The 18,832-nt window shown below is 40.6% G+C and overlaps 3 protein-coding genes across 4 annotated transcripts; 2 read left to right on the top strand and 1 right to left on the bottom strand.

Moving 5' to 3' along the window:
- The first annotated feature begins 394 nt into the window (after nt 1–394).
- LOC116215364 (ATPase family AAA domain-containing protein At1g05910) lies at nt 395–10,665 on the top strand. Its single transcript, XM_031551044.1, has 11 exons — nt 395–619; nt 2,776–3,080; nt 3,382–3,480; nt 3,622–5,436; nt 5,521–5,709; nt 5,852–5,994; nt 6,601–6,846; nt 7,828–8,014; nt 9,381–9,446; nt 9,522–9,771; nt 10,043–10,665. The coding sequence occupies exons 2-11, from the start codon at nt 2,856–2,858 to the stop codon at nt 10,441–10,443; spliced, it is 3,621 nt and encodes a 1,206-aa protein (XP_031406904.1). The 5' UTR covers nt 395–619; nt 2,776–2,855; the 3' UTR covers nt 10,444–10,665.
- A 534-nt stretch (nt 10,666–11,199) lies between these two features.
- LOC116215365 (protein farnesyltransferase/geranylgeranyltransferase type-1 subunit alpha) lies at nt 11,200–13,953 on the bottom strand. Its single transcript, XM_031551045.1, has 5 exons — nt 13,640–13,953; nt 13,081–13,190; nt 12,389–12,509; nt 12,148–12,243; nt 11,200–11,952 (listed from the first exon to the last, which is right to left on the bottom strand). The coding sequence occupies exons 1-5, from the start codon at nt 13,883–13,885 to the stop codon at nt 11,524–11,526; spliced, it is 1,002 nt and encodes a 333-aa protein (XP_031406905.1). The 5' UTR covers nt 13,886–13,953; the 3' UTR covers nt 11,200–11,523.
- A 1,228-nt stretch (nt 13,954–15,181) lies between these two features.
- Nucleotides 15,182–18,800, top strand: LOC116215423 (gamma-secretase subunit APH1-like). Of its 2 annotated transcripts, XM_031551129.1 has the most exons (6): nt 15,184–15,495; nt 15,849–16,004; nt 16,323–16,408; nt 16,992–17,117; nt 17,802–17,929; nt 18,451–18,800. In XM_031551129.1, the coding sequence occupies exons 1-6, from the start codon at nt 15,383–15,385 to the stop codon at nt 18,592–18,594; spliced, it is 753 nt and encodes a 250-aa protein (XP_031406989.1). In that variant the 5' UTR covers nt 15,184–15,382; the 3' UTR covers nt 18,595–18,800. The 2 variants fall into 2 exon arrangements, with proteins under 2 accessions (XP_031406990.1, XP_031406989.1); XM_031551130.1 differs by lacking the exon at nt 16,992–17,117 and having other exon boundaries at nt 15,182–15,495.
- The last annotated feature ends 32 nt before the right edge of the window (nt 18,801–18,832 follow it).

Here is an 18,832-nt window from a genome sequence, read left to right as displayed (position 1 = left end):
CCTGAGGTTTAGATGATAACATATAGGCCCATAGAAATGCCAAAATTACATTTTATTGCTCAAACTTGTCAAAATATGGGAGAATTATAGGTTAATAAATAGTGATTGCTGAGATTTTCTGAGTCATTCACATTATACCTTTTCGTGCCAATTCTGGTTCATAAATTGTTTCAGATACTACTTTTACAAACCTTTTTGCTTGGTAAACTTTCTAGAAAGGACAAGAGTTGTAATGTCTCCATACTTCGATGGTGAAAAGCTAATTTTTACAAAATTTTAGGGTTTAAAATGAAATATTCACTTTTAATGTACCAATGAATAAATTCGAAAAGGTTATCGCTCGGGGACTTGCAAATAAACATAGGCAAGGATAAAACCGTCATTTCACTCCCCATAAGCTCCCTGCGAGTCCTCCCCCTCTGCGTCTTCTTCCCCTTTCTCTTCTTCCTCCCGAGCGACTTCGCAGTCCCTTCTCAGAACCCTAACAAGACGAAGAACAACAGCCCGGACGAACACCGCCGGAGAAGATCAGCCTTCCCCTCAAGAGCGCCTCCGACGCTTCATGGAGCCGCGCGCTTGCGCTTGATCTTGTCGTTGTCCCAATGCGGCTGTGATTAAGGTACTGATCGGGGGCTAACTATTGAATTACAGCTTGTCTCGGGTTCGGTTTTGAGCCTCTATCGCCGTACGCGGTTTTTCCGCTGTGATTGACGGCGATAGGATTGATTGGAGCGATTTCTTGGTTTGGTTTCTCTGGCATGCCACTTCACCATGCAACACGCCAAAGGAATCATATTCGGCGGTTGGTGGTCTGACACACCAGGTTTCGGAAACACATGGCTATGTTTAGTTGGTTGCGGCGGGGATGATGTGGAGTGTCGCTGACAGTAGTCTAAGATGATGTACTGATAGTATGGATGATTGGTTACGGATGAAATGGCCGTTGGAAGTGAATTCGTAGTTTTCATGAAGTGCATGAGTGTGTTTTGATTCGAACAGTCTCTTCCACGAGGGGCCTTTCGTGGGTGGCTCAATCAATTGTCATTTGCGAAATGCACTATTTATGCAATTTTAGCTTGCTGTTATGTCGAGGATATGGATGTGAATGAGAAATTGCTCGTGTCATGCTGGTTATATATCGGCAGGCAGGGTCTGTGGTTCATTAATTAGTCTGCCTTCATTTTTTATATGGGTTTAGATGCTGTGGAGAAAATTATAAGATGCTTTTGCTACAGCTCGATCCCAAGTGAATTTGTAGTTTTGGTGAATTATTTAAGAAACTGTTTTCTTTTGGACCATTCGTGGCTTATTGACAGCTCGATAGATTGTTTCTGCAAAGGAGAGGTGAATGAGAAATTGCTAGTGCATTTGCTGGTAATGTATGTGCAGACAGGGTCTATGCCAACAGACCCCGTCTGTACATATATTTGCTAGTGCATCTTCCTGCGTTCATCTTTTATATGAGTATAGATGCCGCGTAGAAAATATAAGATGCTCTTGCTACAGCTCGATCCCATCTACAAAACAAGGAACAGGTTCCATCTAGAAAACTATCATATACTGTGGAAAATTGCTAGATACATTCATAACACATGATTGGAAACGATTTTCTGGGCATATGAGTGAATGCGGTCCTTATTCTGCTATGTTTTGCATATCGCATCATACGTGTAACTTTTAATAATAGATGGATAGCTGGTTTGGGGTTGTTTTCTATCGGCTGTGGATTGGATATATATGGGCAGACAGAGTCTGTGGGTCATTAAATAGTCTGCTTTCATTGTTTGTATGGGTGTAGAAGCTATGGTGAAAATATAAGCTCTTGCTACAGCTCAATCTCCAGCGAATTTGTAGTTTCAGTGAAGTGCATGCGTGTGTTTTGATTCAAGATCTGTTTTCTTTGTGATTATTCGTGGCTTATTGACAGCTTGATTGATTGTTTCTTGCAAAGCGTGCATTTGCTGGTAATATATGGGCAGGCAGAGTCTGTGGGTCATTATATAGACTGCCTTCATCTTTTATATGAGTGTAGATGATGTGAGAGAAAATATAAGATGCTCTTGCTACAGCTTGATCACATGTACTAAACAAGGAAGAGGTTCCACCTAAAAACTGTCATATACTGTTGAAAATCGCTAGATACATTCATACCACATGATTGAAAACAATTTGTTGGGCCTATGAGTGAATGCCGTCCTTATTCCCCTATGGTTTGCATATCACATCATATCTGTAAATTTAGTAATAGATGGATAGCAGGTTTAGGGCGGTTTTCCATCGGCAGTGGATTGGATACTATATAGAGTACATTCTTTATATTTTGTTCCTTCTCTTTTATACTTGACAAATTATTACTAGTATGTTGCCTGAGTGGGGAGGAGTATATTATACTTAGAAGCATGATCTTATGCATCATTAGGGTTGATATGCTTGTGTAATGTGTTTTAGAGAGAGATTCGTCTTTTTATGCGTTAATGTAACTCAGGATCCACAGAAGAGACACCTAAAAGGGTAATACTGAGACCAAGGGTAAAAGCTTTGCAAACTGCCTTTTGCTAGCCAGCATGGGATTAAATAAATCTATTGAGACTTTCATTGAATTGGTATTGTACTGAGGTACTTCAGGCTTTCTAGTCTGCTCTTGGCATTTTGGTTGGAATATCGAGTTAAGTAAAATAATTTAAGTTTGACCTTTTCTCTATTATCTCTATTAGAAAAAATGTTCCACGGTAAATTTAGGTTTTCAATGTTCATGTATTTTCCCCTCCCTTTCAGGCTATAAGATGTCTTAATGTGATGGAGGGAAGTATCTAAAGTACATGGGTTGATATCACGGCCAAATTTAGCATTTGCCTATGTATTCAAAACAACCCACCCAGGGGGATACATCTGTTCTTGGGCCAGTTCGTACAAGTGATAGGCTCAAGAGAAGACCTAAGATTTATGGCCGCACCTACCTTTACTATGGTCCGTCCCTTTTACGCACCACGAAGAGCAAGACTAAGACAAGGACCGCAGCTTCCCAAATTGCGAAAATATTTCGTCCAGGTTCTCGACCTCAAAGAAACGAAAATACAAGTGTAAGTGCTAAACAAATTTGCCTCTTGCGTTGTACATATTGGTCATTTTTTTTTGCTGGATATTATACATATTGATTTAACTGTTTGTCAATTTGATGCACTATATTATCATATATTTATCTAGCTGTTGATTACCAATTTCTGAACCACTGATTAAATATGCATATTACCATTTGAAGCTTTAATTATGTGGATCGTTTTATTTCATTACAGTTTTCCATCTGTAGCTAGATCGTACCATCTATGCTCTCTTCTTTGCTTTTAGGCATCACAAATCTAAATGTTTAATGTCTATTACTAGTCGATGGCAACCAACCTTCGGCGATCTTCCCGCAGAAGGATTCGGGTAAAATATGCGGGTTATACAAGTAGCTCAGAAGGGGGAGATGGAGACATAATGGTGAGACTCTTTGTTCTCCCATACATATCAATTTTTGGATCTTTTAGGAAGATGTACTAGTTTGACTTGATTGGAGGTTAAAGTGCAGTTGAACTGATAATATTTTTGTGCGGTCTGGTGCTTTGAAAATTTTCTATCCAGATAAAACTCAGACCTTCGAGAGAGAGAACCCGTAACAACAGTCTCGATGAGTTATCAACTCCTAAGCGCAGGAAGCTTATGGAGTCAAGATCAGTGCCCCGTCGTGAAGGGTTGCGGCCTCGGCATTCCAGCAGCATTGCAAGGGGACAACCAAATTTACATTCTGATGATGAGGATGCTGATGAACAAGGTACGTCTGATGACAAGGCTGGCCAAGATGAAACTGAAAATGGCAATGGGGGTGATGATGCTCAGAATGACGGTGAGGATGATCTTAAGGCTGAAGATGACGGTGAAGATGAAGGAGAAGAGGATGGTGATGATGAGGAGGGTGAAGATGAACAGGAGGGTCGGAGGCGGTATGATCTTCGTAATCGTGCAGAGGTCCGCAGACTTTCTATGGATACAGGGAAGCAACGAGTGAGGTCTCCTAGGAGGGTTTTGCATCAAGGGATGGGAAACAAGGTCAGCAGAGATGTAAGAAAGGGTGGGTCTCGAGTCCATAAGCGTCATCGCATAGGCAGGAATGAAGATTCTGATGATTCTCTCCTTGTGGATGAGCTAGATCAAGGGCCTGCCATCCCTTGGGGCCGAAGTGGAGGCAGGTCTGGACCGCCTTGGCTCCTAGGGGGACTAGATATGCATGGTTCTGCTGCATGGGGATTGAATATTGCTGCTTCAGGTTGGGGCCACCAGGCTGATGGTTTTGCTACCTTGAGTTCTGGCATTCAAACTGCTGGTCCTAGCTCTAAGGGTGGGGCAGATATTCAACCTTTACAGGTTGACGACAACATAAGTTTTGATGATATTGGTGGCCTCTCCGAGTATATTGATGCTTTGAAGGAAATGGTCTTTTTCCCCTTATTATATCCAGATTTTTTTGCCAGTTATCACATCACTCCACCTCGGGGAGTGTTGTTGTGTGGTCCCCCAGGCACAGGGAAAACATTGATAGCGAGAGCATTAGCCTGTGCTGCTTCAAAGGCTGGCCAGAAAGTCAGCTTTTACATGCGGAAGGGTGCTGATGTGCTCAGTAAATGGGTTGGTGAGGCTGAGAGACAATTGAAGCTACTTTTTGAGGAAGCACAAAGGAATCAGCCTTCCATCATTTTCTTCGATGAGATAGATGGTCTTGCTCCAGTTCGTAGTAGTAAACAGGAGCAAATTCATAATTCCATTGTGTCTACTCTGCTTGCCCTGATGGATGGTCTCGATTCTCGTGGGCAAGTTGTTCTAATAGGAGCCACCAATCGGATTGATGCCATTGATGGAGCATTGCGTCGCCCTGGTAGATTTGATCGTGAATTTAACTTTCCTCTGCCTGGATGTGAGGCACGTGCAGAAATTTTGGACATACACTCTCGTAAGTGGAAGATGCCCCCTTCCAAGGAGCTGAGACTAGAACTCGCAGCAAGCTGTGTCGGATACTGTGGTGCTGATTTGAAGGCTTTATGTACAGAGGCTGCTATACGTGCCTTTCGTGAAAGATATCCTCAGGTTTACACCAGCGATGACAAGTTCCTGATCGTTGTGGATTCAGTTAAGGTAGAAAAATATCACTTTGTTGAAGCCATGTCCACTATTACTCCTGCTGCTCATAGGGGCTCCATTGTGCACTCTCGGCCGTTATCTTCAGTTGTGGTACCATGTCTGAAGAGACATCTTGAAAAAGTCATGACTTCCATATCTGACATATTTCCTCCACTGTCAGCTCCGTCTGAGTTGACCCAGCTTTCCATGCTCTCTTATGGTTCATCATTCTCTCTGGTGTATAGACCTCGGCTACTGCTGTATGGTAGCGAAGGTGTTGGTTTGGTAATCTTCTTGGGACTTCTTGGTATTAATAGATTGGTCGCTTATAGTCTTAAGCTGAGTATACTAAAGAATTTTGATATGCAGGATCATCTTGGGCCTGCAGTTTTGCATGAGCTGGAGAAATTTCCTGTCTATTCTCTTGGACTACCATCGCTTCTATCAGATCCAAGTGCCAAGACCCCTGAGGAGGCATTGGTTCACATATTTGGTGAAGCAAGAAGAACAACTCCATCAGTTCTCTACTTACCTCAGTTCCATCTTTGGTGGGAAACTGTAAGTGCCTAAATGTCTTTAGTTTTACATGGTTGATGCTAAACTGCGTGATTATATTTGGACATTCTTTGTTGTTTATTTATCAATAAAGACAATCGGGTATCTGCTTTTGCATCACAAGCTTAACAAATTTATTATGTAGGCACATGAACAACTCAGGGCTGTCCTGATTACCCTGTTGGAGGAATTGCCGTCTGATTTGCCGATATTATTGCTAGGAGTCTCACAAGCTGCACCAAATGAGGTGGATACAGATGGTACTTTGATATTCCCTCCATGCAGCATGTAAGTTATATTTGTTTAGACTCCTTGGAGCCCTCTATTCTCTCTGGTGCCTTATGGCTAGGGTGTAAGATTTAGCATTAACTGATGCAATTTTGTGGAATAATTTCTGTAACTGATAAATGTACTCTCTCGCCCTAGTGTGCATGGACGTCTGAAAGCAAGCAGTTTTTGAACATCTGTCCTGCTGCTAACCCTGGATTATGGGTTTTGATGCATGAAATTGCAATATTTGAGGGATATGTGATGTGGAGAAGTAGCATTTCTAAAATTTGAATTTAGTCTTTTCACTAATTAATTAGTAGTGGAAGTTAGCTTGTGGATTCATATACTATCAATCCTCGTCTAGTTCTTGGCCCTGTTTCTTTTGGTGCCTCAATTCTTGATGGGTTAGATTTATGAAATTCTTCAGGATTCTTTTGTCGCCTCGATTCTTGAATTCTACTTTGCTCAGTCAACCTTGGCAAAGATCCTTAATGCCAGTTGGTAGCATCACCCGGAACATATTTAGTGTCATCTGCCATATTTTGAATTGTTATCAAGCTGAGTATATCTTATCTAAAGTTTTGCATACAGTTGGGTTTACTTTTGTCTGCTCTGCCTTGTCAGCTATCAAGTGGGCACTCCATCCACTGAAGACAGGGAATTATTTTTTGACCACCTCATTGGAGCTGCCTTGTCAGTTTCTTCAGAGGTCAAGAAGAAAGATTCCTCGTCATCTGTCTGTGTTACTGAACTCCCAAAAGCACCAAAAGTAGCAGCTGGCCCTAAGGCTTCTGAGTTGAAAGCCAAGTTTGAATCTGAGCAGCACGCCCTTCGGCGATTGCGGATGTGCCTGAGAGATGTTTGCAACCGGTAAGGAAAATATTGGCTTGCTTTTTATTCCCTTAAAGATTGAAGTACCACTTATATGTTTCTAATTACTCTTGTCACTGTATTTAAATGGACACGTTGACCTTTGTGCAAATGTGAATTAGCTGGCTTTCTCTATTTACAGGTTTAGCCTATTCATTCTAATGCGTCTGTTGCTAGAAGATAGCACTTGGGCTGTTAAAAAAAAAAAGAAGAAAATATCTAGCTCTAAATACTGAAAGATAATATTCAGATCCTGGAGGAGTAGAACTTATATCTCATATGAAGAGAAGAGCAAGTCCTTGTGTCTGATTGGATTTATGCTGCTTCTTTATCAGCACAATAGGAAATTGGCTCTTTAGCTTCATGTTAACATGGTGTCATAGCACCTTTAGGGCCCAAATAGTGCTAGGAAATTTCCCCATGAAATTGAGAAATTTTGCTGAAGTTAAGAGATTTTATGAATTAAATTTTATGAAATTGAGAAATTTCATTTTTACAGTAGCTGAAAATGGATTAAATTTTCAGGGAATTTTTTTTCTTTAGTTATCTTATTACATCATCTAGAAAAGCACTTCTCTTGGACATATTTCTATAATATTTAATACCTGTTTAACTGAAAATTTGAATTTTCCTTTTTAAATATATTTTGCATAAGTTTTTCTTTTTTGTTTTGTTCCTTAGTCTTTCGTTCTGGCAGATTCCTCAAAGTTGACCACGTATTAGTTTTATTATTTTTATGCGTTTATTAACAAATATAATTAATTTATTCCTTTGCAGATTAGGAAATGTATCCCCTGATTTTTTAAGTTCGAAGAAAAATAATTTTGCCTGCTTGAATTTGGTTTACACATCCTGTTATCTTCTTTGGACAGGTGAAGAGATGGAGAAGAAAAATTAATTCTCCATAAGTAAACAGGACCTTAACTATTCCCACATCTTTTATTTGGGACACACTTTTCTTGATGTGACTCTATATTGCAGGATTTTATATGACAAACGGTTTAGGGATTTCCATTATCCGGTCATGGATGAGGATGCTCCAAATTATCGGTCAATAATCCAGAATCCAATGGACATGTCTACTCTTTTGCAACGTGTTGATTCTGGCCAGTTCATTACATGTTCAGCATTCCTACAGGACATTGATCTAATAGTGGCAAATGCGAAGGTGTGTATTTAGTACGGTTTCCCTATTAGATATTATGACTTCGGAATTAATTAGATACTTTTCTAATGACAAGTCCATGGCTGGAACTCTCTTATTAATGGGAGCACTCGAGTCCATAACAGAGAAAAGCCAGTTTTCTAGGAAATAATGGAATCATACTGTTCCATTTACTAGGAATAGTGTGCCACTACAATAACACCTAGGAATAGTTTTGTTTACATTTGCTAGCTGTATAACATAGAATAGACAATAACATTTTAATCAATATAAGGGTTCAATTGTATTTATACTAGAACAATAGGATGCAAAGGCAAATCAAAATGATATGTTAGAGCAACCTAGTCAATAGGATGACAGGGTCGAACTAATCTTGAAAAAGCTGAAATATCGTAAAATCACTGTTGGTACGAAGGCTAGAAACTCATGCATCTATCTGCAAAAATACAAAAGTATTGACAAACGTCTGTCTTGAAAAGTAGGTTTATTTCTTTCCCTCAATTTCAGCAAAAGAAAAATATATAAATGGATTTTGATCTTGGTAGAAAGCAATAGGACCTAATCTATCGTGATTTTAATTCCTGCAAAGATATCAAGGCTGTTTAAGAATAGACAATAACAACTGCACCTATTCTCAGGAGTTTTTAATTGGATTGAGAGTTGAGTTGAGTTGAGTTTTGATTTTAATTGGTTTGTAATGATTGTATTGTTGAATTATGAGAAAAAGTGTGAAAAAATAATAAATAATTGAGAGAAAATAATGATTAAGTAATAATTGTGGTGTTGAATTGTGAAAAAGTAATGAATAGTTGAGAGAATTTAATATTAAAAATTGAATTGAATAGTTAAAATATTTAAAAAATAAAAAAAAGTAATGATTGTGATGTTGAATTGAAGATAAGTGGAGTTGAGTTGAGTTGAGTTGAAAATTGTTGCGAATCCAAACACACTCTAAATGAGTTGGGTCGTGTGTCAAAATTAGCACATGTATGGCAGGGGGTTGGTTATTATCCAGTGATGTGTGACGGTGTCATTGACGATCGTACCACCGTTATATTTATCCCAAAAATGTTAAAAAAAAAAATCCCACCTTTATATAACCAGTTTTAGCTTTTAGGAAAATTGATGCCACTTGACACGGCGCAGATTGGTTTTGTCTCGACAACCCTAATACTGTCTATTTATCTGGTCTCTCTGTCCCTGTTCTGTATTGTTCCTGGTCTCTCGTGTAGTTAATGCCCCTTTTGCACGAAACTATTCCAATTGAGGTCTGCAACGATGTCTATGAATTCTGCTCATATGCTTGTGACATACGTCTTACAACTTTTCTACTGCAGCTTGTTTAATTTTGTTTTCATTTTCCACTCAGGCATACAACGGGGATGACTACAATGGAACTAGGATCGTCAGTAGAGCTCACGAGCTTCGAGATTCAGTGCGTATCCTTTCGCTTTTGAGTTCCCTTATCTAAGTCTATCGTGAAAACTGATACGTAATTGATTTCTTTCAGGTTCATGGTATGATATCACAGATGGACCCAGCCCTATTAACCTTCTGTGACAAGATTGCTGCTCAAGGGGGCCCGCTGCAGCTTCCTGACGATTTAGCAGCATCAACCTTCCCATCTATTCCAGTTGTGCAGCTCGGGACAGTTACAAGGGCAAGTGCCCGGCTTCGTAATGTCCAGCCTCAGTTGAATCTAGATCAGAGCAACGATGTCCTGAAACGTCCAAAGAAAAATGCTGATTTTGCATATGGAGGTATGAATCTGAAAAAGAATGATCAATTTGCTCTCCCCTCTCTCTCTCTCATGTTGAGAATTAGAATGACTGCACCCGTTGGAAATAGAATTTGACGAATGAATCGAAAAATTGAGGGCCAAGACTCCCTCAAGCTCGTTCCTGAGGTAAAATTAACCTGGGGGGCAATTATAGTATCTTTGAAAGAAAGGTCTTTTGTGTTCCATGCGCAGTATTTTACCCCTCACATGCAGAAGGTCACTAATCAGGCTATCCATCTTATGGATTTAAGGTTCAACAGCAGATGATAACTTAAGGACCCAAGATTCGTTAACCCCGAAGCCTCCCAATGAAGAAGAGGTGAATGATGCACTGAATACTGAGAGGCAAGAGCCATCCCCCGCTGAGAGCAACCCTGAAGAACCTCCCGAAGGAGGAACTCCTGATTGCGCTGATGGTGGCAGAAACTCCCCACATGCCTCCGTGATGGATATTGATGTGTCAGGCCAAGTGGAGTCCATAAAGCGGCTCTTTGTGGAGCGTACGGACAACTATGTTATCCCTCAGCTCGAGAGGCTCTATACGAGGGTCATCAAGGGCGTGTTTGAGACCAGGAAGGAAGGGAAAGATGATCTTAAGCAAAGAATTTTGAGTTTTTTGTCTAAGTTTGCCGAGGATGAGGCAAGTTTTTGATCCCAACAGTTTCTTCTCCTTGTCCTCATCCCTCTATGAGAGAGACAAAAAGAAGAAAAGATAGGAAAAAAAAAAGAATGGATAGGTAAGATTGGTTGTACAGTCGGGATTTTTCTTTTTTCAAGTCTGAGTAACTCTTTTTCGAGTGAAGATGAGCCTCTTCTCTCTCAACATGCGGTTGTATATGTTTTATAATGAAGATTATGCCTAAATATTTGGAAAGTGGCTCGCGGATGCCAGATGCTGGATGCCATCGTCTACTGCTGTCAGTTGGGGTCAGGTGAATCTCTGAGGCTACATCTCATAGGGCCAGATCTTGGCCTCAATGGGAGGCTTTTCCCCAGCCTTGATAGGCAGCATAGATGTTGGCTACGTGGTTCTGGTTTTCAGCCCCCTGTCACTGTTGCCAGCACAGGATGAGCTCATTGCCGTCATTAATGCCGTTGACAGGTTATGGTTCAGAAATTCATAGAGGGAATTTGCTAAATTAGGCCATAATGAGAGATGTTACATCTTGCTGTGGTCCGCATCCTTCTATTTCTGGCAGGATGCTGCAAGCATGTAACCAATTCTCATACCACCACTGCTTCCACCATGATGAACCCCATGCAAATAGCTCAAGGTCAGGGCAACTGGTTGCCCCCACTGCCTCCACCATGATGAACCCCATGCAATTATGCAAGGACCAGTTCTCATACCACCACTGCTTCCGCCGTGAGCCCCCTTCACATTGTGCAAGATCAATAACCACTACGGTGAGGCCAGGACCTGGCATAGATCGTAGTTCTGAATATCCAACCAAGGTCCGGTACAGATTCAAATTACACTAATGCAAAGCTTTACGTAAGTTACAAGGTTTCAACCAGTAAAAAAAAAAAAAAGCTTTATCTAAGTTGCAAATTGAGTATAGAAAACCCCACAATTATCAGCTTCTAGAATAAATTGATGGGGCGGAGCCTACACCCTAGATTGAAAACTTTCGTATCTGGAACTCTCAATCTTCAGTAAAGAACAGACTAGTCTCTGAAGGTCGAAATCGACAGCAGAGACCAGAGGAGAACAACATACGGTACGAGCTCGTTAAGGCAGCTGACTCTTCCTCCATGCCCAATAATTAGCTCTCATGGGGTCCTCCTGCCCCAGAATCGAACAAATAAATTTCGCTATACCAGAATCAGAACCTGTTGAATCGGAATCTGAAATCCCCATCCCATTTACAGCATCCATCACTTCTTGGCTTGGATTATATCCATGGCACAGGAGATCCAGCAGCGTACTTAGAGCAAACACACAATGTCTCTTGGCTTTGAGGATGTCCAGACAAATTGAAGAGACCCGAGGATCATTCACCCAAGCTGCAGTGTCATTCTTGTAAAGACCATGGAGGTATCTCCATGGGCTCTCGTTCTCAGGAAAGCTCTTGATGGATTCAACTGCGTACGCAACTTCAGAGTCTCTCGTTGCTTTCAGGCCTCCTAAGAGAGGAGATCTTGTAATGACGAAATATCTCTGTTAAGAAGATGAATTGTAGTACTGAGTTGAGAACAAGTGCATTTGAACGTGAAATCGATAGTAAAGCAAAACTTTTATGTTTGAGGTTTCATAAGCGAGTAAGGTCGCAGGCCAGTCACTAAATTTAGCCAGCATTAATGAAGAGAACATCTTTATCGATAGAGACAAGTGTTAAAATAATTATAGAATTACCTGGTTCCAAGCAGAATTGTTGAAAATGTCTTCCTCGAGGAGCTGCTGACAATAATCGAGCTCATCGTCCCACCCTCCCAGATTTTGAAGAACCCACTGCGCATGTATTCACTAAAAACTGAGAGCAGTTGCACAGAGATTCTCTTTTTCTGGGTTAAAAGCAGAGGGATAGAGACGAAGAAGCTATTTTGGGCTGACAAAATGCTTAGACAGTGGAGTGAGTAGGCAATAACTAACAGACCTGCCTATGGGACCAGGCATGATAGTTCTTAGCATCCATGCAGAAAATCTTCCTCGTGAATTTAAGTTCCCTATCTGCAGCATCAGGTCCAAGTTTCTCTGCAACCCACCGCCTGTGATGCCTGCACAAAATTTCTCATCAAATTAAAGTTCAATGGCAGTGGCATGTCATCCGTCGAAAGCGTCTCACTTTCTCTTCAGAATAAGCTCCATTGCTTGCAAGCAACAATATAAATTTTCGACTGCACATCTACAGATATTTAAAAAGCCACGAGGTCAAGGAATTAATCCACATTCATGTGTGAACCTGCTTATATGGAATTCAGTGCTTGTCCATAGGATCTTAACTTAAAAACTGTTAACCAAAACAAGAATAGCAGAATCAGTAATTGAAATTATACAAATGCGCTTCGAATCATGAAGTGAACATTGGGGCCAGCCATGTAGAGAGGCATTAATAAATGTTTGAGGGTTCACGCAGAGGTGATAGAAATCACCGACCTAAACCTCAAGACCATCCTTAAATAACTAAACCTATGGTCGAAGTAAAGCCAGATTCGAAGCAAACCAATGACCTTCAACGCGACTCCGCAACTACGATATTATAACTTTGAACCAAGAAATCAAATTATAATCCTCATATAATATGTTCAGAGTCCAACAGGTAATATGAGCTCGGATAGTTCCACTTACCACAACTGGTAATTTTTGGCGTTACCCTTGGCAATCTGCTCAGTGAAATCCAGTTCATGGTGCAAATCAGAGCCGAGAGCCTCGAGAACTCGACGCCTAAATTGCCAAACCTAGAGGGGAAGACGAAAGCTCCGTAAGCCTCGATTTGTTCATAAGGCAACTGCCAGTTTCCTTTTTGCAAATTAGAGATCAGAGAGTAAGAAGTTCCGACATCATCACGGAAGATAATTTATAAAACACTTGTCTGGCCCTTTAGACGACTTTCCCTACCCAAGTAGACGCGACAAAGAACCAAACAAGGTTGTACCACAGGGATTGAAGCCCTGCGCGCGAATTTGCTCCCTGAAAGGCAAAAGCAAATGGAAGAACCCATACAGATGATCCATTAGGGCCAATGGAACATCAATTTTACACACGAAAGCTTCAATCTTTCTCAACGTATCTCATCAAAAGACGTTCCTTGAGATGGAAAGATAGGATTTTGCTACTCAATCTACAGCACTACGAAAACCACAGATTCGATCGGGGGGGTCTGTGATCGACCGAGAGATCGCATTACAGTGTAATTCCCGGCGTTGAAGGAGATGGCGAGAGAGGTGAGGGCGAGGGACCGAGGGGAGAGCTCGTTGGCTCTGAAGACGGCCCGGAAGTAGTCCATCGTCTCCCGGAAGTCATCCTTGTAGGCAATGGTCACCACCGGGTTGGGGCCGTCATCTTGGGGCAGCGGCGCCACGTCCGCCCACTCCGGCCGCGCCCTGAGCGGGAGCCACACCGCCGGGTCTTCCTCCCCTTCCGACGATGACATCTCTCCCGAGCTCAGTCACTGGTCGGTTCCTTCTCGACTCGGTTCACTTCGACTGTCGAGATCACAGAATCTCCAAAATTTATTAATTACAAAAGGATAAATTAAAAAAGAGCAAAAGTTTATGAAAATTTAATTATACTACCCAAGCTTTAGGTTGATGTTAACTTTCACTCCCCAAACTTTCAATTGGTAAAGCACTCACTCCCCGAACTCCCCCTCATCAATAAAATGTAATATATTATAGCACGTGAAATGCGGCTTATGTGTAAAAGGACCATATACAAAAAATCACTTAATTAGTTAGATCTATAAACATTTTGTTGCGTTTAGTTATACAATATGATTAGACCATAAAATTCAACTCACAATAAACATCATAATCACCATTCAGCTTGATATAATATATATATATATATATATGTCATCATTCTTGACGAGGAAAGGAAGAGAAAAGAAAAAGGACTTTAGGTTGTCGAAAGAAGGGAGAGAAAATCTTTCTTGATCCGAGAAGAGGATGGGAGACATAATTTATTAATAGAGAACAAAGGAGCTCAAGCTCGTCAAAGGAGATTGAGAAGAAAAATAGAGATTGAGGAGAGGGTAGGAATAAAATGGAGGATTTTAAGATACACTATGATGAGATAACTTAGTATAACGTTCATCAAAAAAAAAAATAACTCATTAAACGGTTATTTATCACTCAAGAGTTCAATAAGGAACTATAATATCTTTTATGTGGCATTTGATTTGCTAGATAAGTCACGTGCTAAGAAACCATTTAATTTGTTTTCAAATATCTCAATTATCATTTAATAAATATAAGTGTTACAGTAAAATAGCATGTCATATTTTGTCAAGAAATAAGTTACTTTACTACCCTTTATAAAAAAAAACTGATGATTTCTAATGCATTTTTCAGATCATTTTCATGAAAATTATCCTGATCAAGGGCACATGATGTGAACTGAACTGCATAGTTAGAGATGGTTTAAATCGAACCCAAAGCTCCTATTAGAGTTTTTACATGAATAGTTATGCGGTCAGATCTTAAATGATATGAACTCTGGTGGAGAGTATGTAATATTGTAGAGCCAATTTATCAAGTCAAACTCACTCCTTGAGGTTGGCGCAGACCAAATCACTGGCCCGTTCGGCTGCCTCCAGCGACTCGATCGGCTCGGGCCACCTCGCCCGAGACTTGAGAACGAGGTCGCCGTGGATGGGCTAATCTGAAAAGGGTGAACAAGTTCTGTGGTAAACTATCGGTTTCCTACAAAAGTGAGATGCCGAAAATGAGAAATGGGCTCCTTCGTGCAAGGAAGAATCAGCAGACAGCAATGGCCGAGTCGTCAACTCCTCCAATGGCCGAGTCAGGCCGCTGAGTCCCTCCGCTTGCCCTAACTCGGCCCCGCTCTGCTCGTCGAGCTGCTGAAGGTTTCTTGCTTGCTCTGAAATCCACAGCAACCGGGGGAGAAGGAAGCTGAAGGAGGAGAAGCCATGACGGTCGCCGCGGGAATTGGGTACTCTCTGATAGCTCTGGGGCCGTCTCTCTCCCTGTTCGTCTCCGTCATCTCCAAGAAACCCTTCCTCATCCTCACTGTGCTCTCCAGGTGATTCCCTCTTCCCCTCACTCACTCAAAGCATTCGATTTTACGGGGAAATGAAGCAACAAATTGGGTTTTCTAGTTGAAGGGGCCGCGCGTGAACTTCTTCATCAGTTAGAAATTGAGTTTCTGCTTCAGTATGCGTGCAATTGAGCAACATGGGGATGAATTCACCAACTGTATCTCGAGAATTTTGCTTATGAACTGTGTGGAAGATGCATTGGCATTCAATATATTCTCTCCCCTTTTATGATTGTTGGCTTAGAGCAAGAAGCTTGAACTTCTTTTACTGAGGAGATCGAGATCACATTGGTTTGAAATTCAAGATACTTAGGTGTTTTCGTTCTCGATGGATGCAGTACGCTCCTGTGGCTGATAAGTCTGATTGTGATGTCGGGATTGTGGAGGGCCTTTCTTCCTATAAGTTCGAGCGCTTGGTGGCCATACGCCATTCTTATAATCACGTCAGTCGGGTTTCAAGAAGGTCTTCGGGTCTTTTTCTGGAGAATCTACAAGTGAGGCTTCTTCCCTTATCTTAATACTACGATTAAGAATAAGAAATGACTTGGCAGCACAAAATTATGTCCGTTTTATGGCATCGGGCTTTACCTCTTAACTCCAAGTTCCATTCCCTTTAGTATGTTCTTGATTATAAACTCACTGTTAAGATGTACATGATCCTATCGAAAAGCTTGTCCTGTATGCTCTCACATGTGAAGTCTCAACTCATGTACTATTGCATCTGTTTGCTTAATATATTGCGAGAAGTTGGATATAAAAAATTTTCAACAACCTTTTGATGCATCAAGCTCTCTCTTCGTCTGATTATCTAGGAAGTTGGAAGATATTTTGGATGCTTTTGCTGATAGAGTCTCAAAACCTCGCCTTTTCCTTACTGATAAGATGCAAATCGCATTAGGTAAGCTCTGGAGTTATTTTTGCCTCAGTTGAACTTATCTTGCACTGGGTCTTTTATCAAAATGGGATGCTAATTAATGCTTTTCCAAATGAGACTGGTGTAGTCAAGAGTTCTTTTTGGATGCTAACTTATTTTTGTACTACACCTCATAGTGAGCTCAATTAGATACATTTTTGGCCAAATACTTCAATGTGACTTCAACTTTTGAGCGTAACTTCGTCTCCGGTAGTGGAAGGCAGAGGAAGCTGCACTCTCTCAACTGAAAATGCAGAAACTTGCAGTAGACTAGCTGCTGTCTTCTCTTTACTTCCTGAACATAAAACTCGTGTGTCGTCAATGATTTTGAAAATGAAGAAAAATAAGAACTTATCTCCCTTTATTTATTCTCCAAAATGGTATTCCATTCACCTCTCTGCAACTAGACTCCATAAGTCGCCTTGCTAAATCCAGACACAATTTGAAAGCCACAGCGACTCAAAACTTGCTCTTCTGTCAATGGAAAAGATTACTTTAATTTGAACCATTAGTTATCCTATTTCTTTATTTTTTGCTAGGGTCTTACAATTCTATAAATTGCATGTAGCTGGCGGTTTAGGTCATGGTGTCGCACATGTTGTATTCTTTTGTTTGAGCCTCTTAACTCCAGCATTTGGCCCTGCTACATTTTACATTGAGAAGTGCTCAAAGATGCCATTTTTCCTTGTTTCAGGTGAGCTTAAGATCTCTCTCAGGTTCTTGAACATCTATTTGCTATTGCAAGCTTTTAATACCATGAGTTATGTTTAGCTGTCCGTGTTTGTGTTTTTTGGATACTTTTAAGAATTTAAGAAGAAATAAAAACAGAAAAAGAAGGCTGCTAGGTTTTCTTTGTAGTTATTTTTCAGCTAAGATACATATTATCAAATGAAATTAAGGAAAAAGTATGAAAGAGAACTCAGCATCATTAGTTTCTGCTTGTTGAACTCTCTCAATTTTCCTCTCTTTTTTCCCCCCTCCCTGTTGCATTGGCTGCATCAGTCAACTCACATTCTTTTAGAAGATTGTTATTTTTGAGACTTTATGGGGGTAATTGCCTCATAGAATAAACAAGCAGAAAAAGCATGGTATGAGATTTACCAAACATCTTTTCTATGATGGCCTCCTAATGGAGCTAGACTTGGGCCGATCAACACCAACAAGTCCATTGAGTCAGCCAGCGGGACAGTTTTGCCTTGGCTGAACTGGATCAAATTACCCACTTAGCCAATCCTAGGGATTTGCAAAACTTGTCATGGCAGTAGTGATTGACTATGAATATTTGCTCTTATCTCCAGTCATTAATAGATGGCAAATACTTTGATGAGAACTTTCAAGTGTACGTCTTCTCCCTGTAACTGTGGTCTCTGTTTTGCAGCATTGATTGCGCTATCATTCGTCACAATTCATACTTTTTCAATGGTCATTGCCTTTAATGGGTATGCTGAAGGGAACAAAGTCGACCAAATTTTTGTTCCAGTAGTCCATATGGTGGCAGGATTAATGGTAACCTCCGTCTTTAAACCCCTGAATTTACACAGTTACATTCTTAAACATGCATGTTGGGAATGCCAGTGACCGTCCATCTTGTCCCAAGTTTCTATCCATTTTGGTCTGGAAACATCCTAATTATCATCAATACGGGAAATAAATAACTGTGCCAAGTATTTTTTACTTGTAGGAAATTCATGGGCTGAGTATCTTTTATTTCATATCAGAATTATTGCTGAACCTGAATCCCTATTTGAGTTATCCCATTTCATGTTTACATTCCGTAAGTGTTGGACTGTGTTAACATGTTAATTAGTATTGATAGGTCAAGAAGTAATTGATTGAGCAACATAGTGAATTCTTTAATTCTCAAAAAGATGGCAATCTTCACAGCCGAAAATGTCTGTTGATTAGGAATAAGAATCTACTAGGAAAGTCACGAGACATACTAGAATGAGCAAAACCGCTAATGTCTATGGAGACTGCACAATGAACACGTCTCTAAGTGACCCTTCTACTCTATTTACTGTCCTTAGACTCTGGTGAATTTTGCTCATGGAGGCTGCATGATTGGAATTCCTCTTCTTTACTTGATGGCGATGTTGACACTGATGCACTGCGGGAAGATGGTCTGGAGAAGATTGACCGAGAACAGAGGGAGGCAGGAGAGCTCACAGTAAAGAGCAACACGGTTCGTACTAATTTCAGTTAAGTTGTGCAGTTTTACTTGATAGAGAAAACATTGGAGTTATTTAGAGATCGGGAAGGTGATGTACACTAGATGTATGGGTTGGTGAAAATTTAAGGCTTCGGTCTCATGAACTTAATGTTCAATTGTTCTCTAAATCCTTCATTATATATGATCTTATTGATATTTTGACTTCAAGCTTTAATGAGTTCGAATATACAGCGTCAAGC

Source organism: Punica granatum, chromosome 7 (genome assembly GCF_007655135.1).
Source record: "Punica granatum isolate Tunisia-2019 chromosome 7, ASM765513v2, whole genome shotgun sequence".
In the NCBI taxonomy this organism is placed as follows: Eukaryota; Viridiplantae; Streptophyta; class Magnoliopsida; order Myrtales; family Lythraceae; genus Punica; species Punica granatum.
The sequence above is the reverse complement of the archived record's forward strand: the minus strand, read 5'-3'. Positions and strand labels throughout refer to the sequence as shown.

Coding starts and splice junctions, on each gene's coding strand:
- LOC116215364 (XM_031551044.1), top strand. CDS start 2,856: ATGTATTCAAAACAACCCACCCAGGGGGATACATCTGTTCTTGGGCCA. Junction 5,437..5,520: donor GTAGCGAAGGTGTTGGTTTG/GTAATCTTCTTG, acceptor TTTGATATGCAG/GATCATCTTGGGCCTGCAGT. Junction 5,995..6,600: donor ATATTCCCTCCATGCAGCAT/GTAAGTTATATT, acceptor CTGCCTTGTCAG/CTATCAAGTGGGCACTCCAT.
- LOC116215365 (XM_031551045.1), bottom strand. CDS start 13,885: ATGTCATCGTCGGAAGGGGAGGAAGACCCGGCGGTGTGGCTCCCGCTC. Junction 12,244..12,388: donor ATGCCTGGTCCCATAGGCAG/GTCTGTTAGTTA, acceptor ATACATGCGCAG/TGGGTTCTTCAAAATCTGGG. Junction 11,953..12,147: donor ACAATTCTGCTTGGAACCAG/GTAATTCTATAA, acceptor TCTTCTTAACAG/AGATATTTCGTCATTACAAG.
- LOC116215423 (XM_031551129.1), top strand. CDS start 15,383: ATGACGGTCGCCGCGGGAATTGGGTACTCTCTGATAGCTCTGGGGCCG. Junction 15,496..15,848: donor ATCCTCACTGTGCTCTCCAG/GTGATTCCCTCT, acceptor CGATGGATGCAG/TACGCTCCTGTGGCTGATAA. Junction 17,930..18,450: donor ATATGGTGGCAGGATTAATG/GTAACCTCCGTC, acceptor TACTGTCCTTAG/ACTCTGGTGAATTTTGCTCA.